The 8,097-nt window shown below is 50.1% G+C and overlaps 2 protein-coding genes across 2 annotated transcripts; one reads left to right on the top strand and one right to left on the bottom strand.

Annotated features, from left to right (window-relative positions):
• Window positions 1–1,487: 1,487 nt before the first annotated feature.
• LOC135999376 (olfactory receptor 14C36-like) lies at window positions 1,488–2,423 on the top strand. The gene has a single exon (XM_065652932.1). It carries the CDS (start codon window positions 1,488–1,490, stop codon window positions 2,421–2,423), a length of 936 nt encoding a protein of 311 aa, XP_065509004.1.
• A 3,619-nt stretch (window positions 2,424–6,042) lies between these two features.
• LOC135999534 (olfactory receptor 6E1-like) lies at window positions 6,043–7,026 on the bottom strand. The gene has a single exon (XM_065653104.1). The coding sequence runs from the start codon at window positions 7,024–7,026 to the stop codon at window positions 6,043–6,045; it is 984 nt and encodes a 327-aa protein (XP_065509176.1).
• Window positions 7,027–8,097: the final 1,071 nt, after the last annotated feature.

Raw genomic sequence — 8,097 nt, forward strand, 5'->3', positions numbered from 1 at the left:
TGCTGACAGGGAAAAGACATGGACAGGGAAACACCTCCCAGGGGGAGAATGTCCAGGCAGCAGGGAACTGATCAGAAATGAGAGGAAACTAAACCTGGAATTGGTATGGGAGGGATAACAGAGAAAACTCTGTATGATCCCCTGCAGTGCAGATGCCTCCTGTGAGCAGCCCCCTCGCCTCCTCTCCCACCCAGCAAAGCCTCTGCCCTCAGGGCCGGGGGCTCCAAGGCATGAAGCAGCTCCTGTGCAGCCAGAGCTCCAGTTCCCTCTGCAGAGCACAGGGGCTGAGAGCAGCTGCCCGGCAATGCTGGTGTGTGGGAGGTGGCTGCACAGCTGGGGAAGGGTGACGCTGTCTGAGTGCCCGGCTGCCTCTGCCCTGGCCTCTCTCACACCCACCCTCACCGCAGTTTCCTTCTTGCTCCACTGCTCTGGGTCACTGCTGTTGTGATCTGGTTCTTGCTGTCAGGCTCTCTGGGGATGGGAGTTTCAGCTGCACAGTCACAGCCTGATCTTGTGGGTCCTTTCCTGCAGCTGTGTCCACGGGAACACGTGTCCCAGCTTTGCTCTGACCTGTGGGGCTGTGGGCAATGCAGTCTGTGGGGCTGGGGAATGAGCTGAGTCTCCTTTAATCAGATGCCATCATTAGGACACTTGGATATCTCCTGGGGGTTTCCATAGATGCTCTGAACTACCCTCCAGGATGCAAACCTGTCCTACAGCATCTGTTTGTTATGTGAAAGCCCCATGGAGGAGCACAGAGATGCTGTGACAGAGAAAATGCTGTTGGGTTTGTGAAATCAGTGGTTTCCGGGATAAACGTGGGATACTGAAACCTTAGGAGAGGGTGAGACATGTTGTGGTCTGAGGTGGGTCCCTCTGCTCTCAGCAGTGCCCAGTGGCTTTTCAGGGTAACATGGCAGTGTGATCAGCCTCCATCTCAGAAAGGTGCCAGCCCAGGGCAGCTGGAGCAAGACAGAGGGACAGAGCAGCTGCCCTCACTCTGCACTGACCCACAGGCATCCTCTGGTCTCGCAGGACTCGCTCTGTTCTCCCTGAGTGCAGCAGAAATGCTGAGGGTTTCTGACACCCAAGAACACTCCCCGGGGTAGGAGGGGACATAGAACTGTAGAAACGCCAAACCTCTCAAACTCAGTTCCTCAGCCCTGCGGGTAGAGATGCTGACAGTCCCTTCTGCACCAGGAGCGGTTCCATCTGACAAAGCTGAACCCCAGGACTGGCCCCTGCCCCACCCCATCACACAGGGTCAGGCTGACTCCTCAAGAGCCCCCGGGCAGAGACCCTGCTCTTCATTGCACACTCATCAAGCACCGACGAGGGCTGCAGACAGGATGTTCTCCTGGAAAAAGAAAAGGGTCTCTTTGTGGGAGGGTCTGTGGGAAATGGCTTTGATTTTTCCCAGACAAGTCTCATGTAAACCGTCACCGTCTTTTCCTCCTTGCACAGGTCCTCATGCCCACAGGCAGCAAATGTCCAACAGCAGCTCCATCACCCAGTTCCTCCTCCTGGCGTTCACAGACACACGGGAGCTGCAGCTCTTGCACTTCTGGCTCTTCCTGGGCATCTACCTGGCTGCCCTCCTGGGCAACGGCCTCATCATCACCACCATAGCCTGTGACCAGCACCTCCACACCCCCATGTACTTCTTCCTCCTCAACCTCGCCCTCCTTGACCTGGGCTCCATCTCCACCATTGTCCCCAACTCCATGGCCAATTCCCTCTGGGACACAAGAGCCATTTCCTCTCAAGGGTGTGCGGCACAGCTATTTTTGTTTCTCTTCTTGATCACAGCAGAGTTGTATCTGCTCACCGTCATGTCGTACGACCGCTACGTTGCCATCTGCAAACCCCTGCACTACGGGACCCTCCTGGGCAGCAGAGCTTGTGTCCACATGGCAGCAGCTGCCTGGGCCACTGGGTTTCTCAATGCTCTGCTGCACACGGCCAATACATTTTCACTGCCACTATGCAAGGGCAATGCCCTGGACCAGTTCTTCTGTGAAATCCCCCAGATTCTCAAGCTCTCCTGCTCAGATGCCTCCCTCAGGGAACTTGGGCTTATTGGGCTTAGTGTCTGTTTAGGATTTGCATGTTTTGTGTTCATCATGCTGTCCTATGTGCAGATCTTGAGGGCCGTGCTGAGGATCCCCTCTGAGCAGGGACGGCACAAAGCCTTTTCCACGTGCCTCCCTCACCTGGCCGTGGTCTCCCTGTTTGTCAGCACTGTTATGATTGCCTATCTGAAGTCCCCTTCCATCTCCTCCCCAAGCCTGGACCTGGTGGTGTCTGTTCTGTACTCAGTGGTGCCTCCAGCAGTGAACCCCCTCATCTACAGCATGAGGAACCAAGAGCTGAAAGTGGCACTGAAGAAGCTGATTCAATCATTTTTCTCTCAGCAGCCGTAAGTTACCCATGTCTCTTCAGAAGTGACTTCCAGCTCATCTCAGGAACCTCCTGGGCATTGAGCATTTTATCTGTGATAACCATGTTTGTCAAGGAATTTCTTCACCCATGGCACTTCTGCAGAGCCATGACTCAGAGGCCTGTCTACCTGTTTCTGGGACCCTGGTACAGCTGGTGTCCTGTGTCACATCTCTGTAATACAGGGTGTTTCAAAAGAATGGACCCATTTTGAAATCACTGTATCTCTGAAACTGGGACCATCTTTTTGAAATACCCCATAAAAGGGGATTTCCTCAGTTTCAGTATTTGGAGCTTGGGCTTTTCTTCCAAAGCTGTGGTCAGCCTGAATACATTTCCCCCACAAGGCCATGCTGCTGTGCTTGGGTTTTTCATGGGCTCAGGGGAGGACACGGGGCAACATGTTACGTCATGGTGCTGCTTTGAGTGTTCATCTGTGGGTGCCCAGTGTTCCTGGAGATGGTGAAGGACCTTCAGTGATCTGCCTTGGACTGCCTCGCTGTGGTTTTCTGGCACCACAGCCTGCTCCCACTGCTCTGTGTTTCAACAGGGGAATAAATGACCCACAGAAACGTATTTCTGCATTCCCCAGCTCAGGGCAGGCTGCTCTGTCACTGCGGTAGCAGGAGCAGCATGAAGAGCTCCTGGGCCAGGAGTCTTGTGCTGGTGAGAGGGGCTGGCACAGGAGGGCTGCCAGCAATGGGTGTAAAGGATCTCTTGAAAACAAGAGCAGGGGACAAAGGGGGACTGGCCTTGCTTCCATCATGCCATGGCTGGCTGATAAGGAGGCTGATCCTTCACGCGGTCCCAATCCATCCATCCATCCATCCATCCATCCATATCAGTACTCCATCTGGGTGAGCTGCCCAACCATGTTTCTCATCCCAATGAGATCATAGAATCATTTAGGTTGGAAGAAACCCTCCAGATCACCGAGTCCAACCATGAACCCAACTCTGGCACTAAACCATGTCCCTAAGAACCTCATCTATATGTCTTTTAATAAACTCCAGGGATGGTGACTCAACCACTCCTTGGGCAGCCTGTTCCAATGCCTCACAAACTCTTCCACGAAGAAATCTTTCCTAATATCCAAACTGAATCTTCCTGGGTGCCACTTCAGGCTGTTTCTTCTCCTTCTACCACTTGCCACATGGGAGAACAGACCAACACCCTCCATGCTACAACCTCCTTTCAGGTAGTTGTAGACAGCGATAAGGTCTCCCCTCAGCCTTCTTTTCTCCAGGCTAAACAGCCCCAGCTCCCTCAACCGCGCTCCATCTGACTTCTTTTCCAGACCCCACCCCAGCTTTGTTGCCCTTCTCTGAACTCACTCCAGCACCTCAAGGTCTTTCTTGTAGGGAGGGGCCCAAAACTCAACACAGGATTTGAGATACGGCCTCACCAGTGCCAAGAACAGAGGGATGATCACTTGCCTGGTCCTGCTGGCCACGCTATTCTTGATGCATGCTGGGACGCTGGTGGCCTTCTTGGCCACCTGGGCACACGCTGGCTCATGTTCAGTCACTGTCCATCAACACCCCCAGGTCCTTTTCCGTTTGGCAGATTTCCAGCCGCTCTTCCCTGAGCCTGTAGTGTTGCGTGGAGGTATTGTGAGCCAACTGCAGGACCCAGCACTCGGCATGAAATTGAACAAGTCCAAGTGCTGGATTGTTCTACCTGGGATAGAGTAACACTGAGTGCAAGTGTAGATTGGGAGAGAGTGGCTGGAGAGCAGCCCTGCAGAAAGGGATCTGGTGTGATGGTTGGCCACAGGGTCAACAGGAGGCAACACTGTCCCCCAGCAGCCAAGACAGTAAACCGCATCCTGGGGTGCATCAAACACAGCACGGCCATGTGGTCAAAGCAGGTGACTATGCTGCTGTATTCAGCGTTGGTGCGGCCTCGCCTTGAGTGCTGTGTGCAGTTCTGGGCCCCACATATTATTACAACAAGGATGTGAAGGTCCTTGAATGCGTCCAGAGGAGAGCAACAAACGTGGTGAAAGGGTTGGAAGGATTGTCCTCTGAGGAGCGGCTGAGGACTTTGGGCTTCTCTAGTTTGGAGAAAAGGAGGCTGAGGGGCGACCTCGTTGCTCTCTACAGCTTCCTGAGGAGGGGACATGGACAGGGAGGTGCTGAGATCTTCTCCCTGGTGTCCAGCGATAGGACATGTGGGAATGGTTCAAAGCTTGGCCAGGGGAGGTTTAGACTGGTTATTAGGAAACATCTCTTTATCAAGGCTGGTCAAACACTGGAACAGACTTCCTAGAGAGGTGGTCAATGCCCCAAGCCTGTCAGTGTTTAAGAGGCCTTTGGACAATGCCCTTGATAACATGATTTATTTTTTGCTCAGCCCTGAATGTGTCAGGTATTTGAACTAGATGATCGTTGTAGGTCCCTTCCAACTGAACTCTTCTAGTCTAGCCCAGTCTATTTTATGTATATACCCGTTCAGGGTGGATTCTTCCAGCAGCGGGGCTCAAACACTCAGTCTGCTCAGTAAACTCTCCAGGACACCGGCCTTGCCAGTTGCAGACACCAGGACACATGAGCCCCCAGGGCCGCAGCCCCATTCCAGATACTGGTACAGACCCCCCCAGTCACACACATGCGCGCACACTCTTATGTCCAGTCACTCTGGTCTCTCAGTTGCTGGCACCAATGACATACAGGCTGTCTGACCCCCTGGTCCTGCTCCAGTTGATACACTCACACCCCCACGCTCACACGTTCACGCAGAGAAGAGATTTGCTCACATAGCAAAGACTTAGAAATTCAGTTTAATGAGAAGATAGGACAGACTGCACTGGTTGGGGTCCTTCTCCAAACTTCCCATGGTAAGTCCTGTGTAATCCAAAGATGCTCTTCCCCTGCATCCCACCATGTGTCCTGCACCCCTAGGCAACAATCCCATTAGTCTAAATGGTGATCCAGAGAGCTGCTCTCAGTGGCTCCTCTTGATGGGCTTCACACCTGGACAATGAGGCTGAGGGCTCTCCCAGGGTAGCCTTGGGACAAGATGTTCATTCCCCAGAGCCTGTAATTTGGGTTCCCACTTGCCAATGAGCCTCTGTGCTCTTCTTGGTTTTGGAGATGGGCTCCTGATGAGCTGGTGGCTCCCCAGTGATGGGGCTGAGAGCAGCTGGGGCAGGGTATTAACTGAATTACTCCTCCTGCCATTGTTAGTGCCTTCTTTGTGTGTGCAGAGGAGTTTTTTATCACTTAACACAATGCAACGAGATAGGACAAGAGGAAACGGCCTCAAGTTGCACCAGGGGAGGTTTAGATTGGATATTAGGAAAAAATTCTTCCTGGAAAGGGTTGTTGGGCATTGGAACAGGCTGCCCAGGGCAGTGGGGGAGTCACCATCCCTGAAGGTGTTTAAAAGGTGTTTAGACGAGGTTCTCAGGGACACGATTAAGTGCTAGAATTGGGTTGTGGTTGGACTCGATGAACCTGAGGGTCTTTCCCAACTGAAAGGATTCTATGATTCTATCAATCTCCTGAGGTATCTCTGTCTGGAGGTTACATACCTATGCATTGGTATTATTTAACATATGATAGCAGATCACTGGAATTGCTGTCCAGAAATGCCTCATGATTAGGGGAAAAGCTGTGTTCTTGTACGGGCAACGGCTTCATTCAGGGCCAGTATCACAGTCTTGTTTCTGAGACTGTAGATGAATGGATTTAAGAAGGGGTACAGAACGGTGTTCAGCAATGCTACAAATCTGCTGTTCTCCAAGGAAACACCTACTGAAGGACACACGTAGAGAGCAATGCAGCTCCCGTATGCAATTGCCAAGGTGGTGAGATGGGAAGAACATACGGAAAAAGCTTTTTTCCTCCCAGAGGCTGCTGGAAGATGTAGAATACAGAAAAGGATGCACATGTAAAATGCCAGAGTTAAACATAAGGAACCCAGAATGACAAATGATAAGAAAACAGAGTCTATTTTCCAAAGCAGGCTGGTGTCAGAGCAGGACAGTTTGAATAAGGGGGAGTTGTCACAGAAAAAGTGGTGGATCTCATTTGAGCCACAGAAAGTCAGCTGGGAGAGGATGACCAGGCGGTAACTGAAGAGTGTGAAGCCTGTGACCCAAGTAGCAACAACCAGGTGGATGCAGAGCTGAGGCTTCATGATGGCAGCATAATGCAAAGGTTGGCAGATGGCAACATAGCGGTCAAAGGACATGACAACAAGTAGAACAAACTCTGTACAGCCCAGGGCAAAATAGAAATAGGATTGGGCAAAGCAGCTGCTTAGTGAGATTGTTCTCCTCCCAGAACCCAGGATAACAACCAACTTGATGCTTGTGGAGGATGTAAACCAGATTTCCAGGAAGGCCAGATTGCCAATGAAAAAGTACATGGGGGTTTGAAGGCGGTGATCCGCATACACGAGGAAAGTGATGGTGGCGTTGCCCATCACTGTTGTCAGGTATATGAGCAGAAAGACCAGAGAGAGTAAGAGCTGTAGTCTTTGATCAAGCCCTGAGAAACCCTCTAGGATGAACTTGGTAACTGCAGTTTCATTTTCTGGTCCCACGTTGAATTTCAGTTCGTCATGCCGAGACAGGAACATGGCAAAAAACAAGTGTGATAATTCCACAGTCTGGGCGAAAGGCTCCCCAAAACTCTCTGCTTCTTTCCTTTCTTGCAGTCTTCCTATAGTACACAGATAGAGGACTTCAAGCACTTCTCATACCCTGATTTTTCTGTATCAAATTTCATTTGGAGTTCTCAGAGAATTTGTTGTCTTCTTTCTACCTTTTTCAAACACTTGTAAAGAATTCTTCCTTCATGACAGAGGATTTTAAAGTCTGTTAGCGATTTTATCCCATTCCTGGCAAATTCCAAATTCACGCAGGTCTTTTCCAAACATCTGTCACACCTATGTGCCTAAGTCATCTCTTTTATTGCACAAATGCCAAACTATTACATCAAATCAAGTCAAATCAAATCAAATCAAATCACATCAAATCAAATCAAATGTATGTTGAAAGCTTTTCTTTCTACTTTTCAGTACTTGCCTTTTTGGACTAGGAATCCTTGAGTATCTATTGATTTCAGAATAAGCAGTATCAAGCATCTCTTTCGTAATCCCGTGCTTTCTTCCACAGCTTTGTGCTCTTTGTTTCTTCAGGAAAGGGGAGGGGAGGGCAGAATAGGGACTAAGTATAACTCATCTTCTTTAGTACTCTAAATAATGACTGAAATTTGTTATGGTTCCACCCGGTCTCATCTGACATCCATCTGCACCGAAATGCAGTTACTTCCAAACAGTTGCTCATCGCTATTACTATCAAATGTCCTGACCTAAGTGCAGACCAGGAGAATAGTGACTGGAAGAGATCTGTAACTTTTCTTTTGTGTGCCAGCTATAGGTTGGGAGGACCCAGCCTTGAGAGTTTTCTCCTCTCTCCATTGATTATACAGGGAGCCTTGGGAAAACAAATTCTCACAGGCACCTGTTGTGAAGCAGGTGAAACTCACTATTCAAGTCTCAAATCTCCCATTCCTAAACTTATTTTGTTTTTTAAATCAAACTACACATGTAGGAGAAAGAAGGACAAAAAAATCCCACATATACAATAAAGACTGGTGTTTATCCCTTCATCTTTCCATTTGTTTTCAGACATAGAAAGGAGTAGAG

The sequence above is a fragment of the Caloenas nicobarica genome, chromosome 28 (genome assembly GCF_036013445.1).
Source record: "Caloenas nicobarica isolate bCalNic1 chromosome 28, bCalNic1.hap1, whole genome shotgun sequence".
In the NCBI taxonomy this organism is placed as follows: Eukaryota; Metazoa; Chordata; class Aves; order Columbiformes; family Columbidae; genus Caloenas; species Caloenas nicobarica.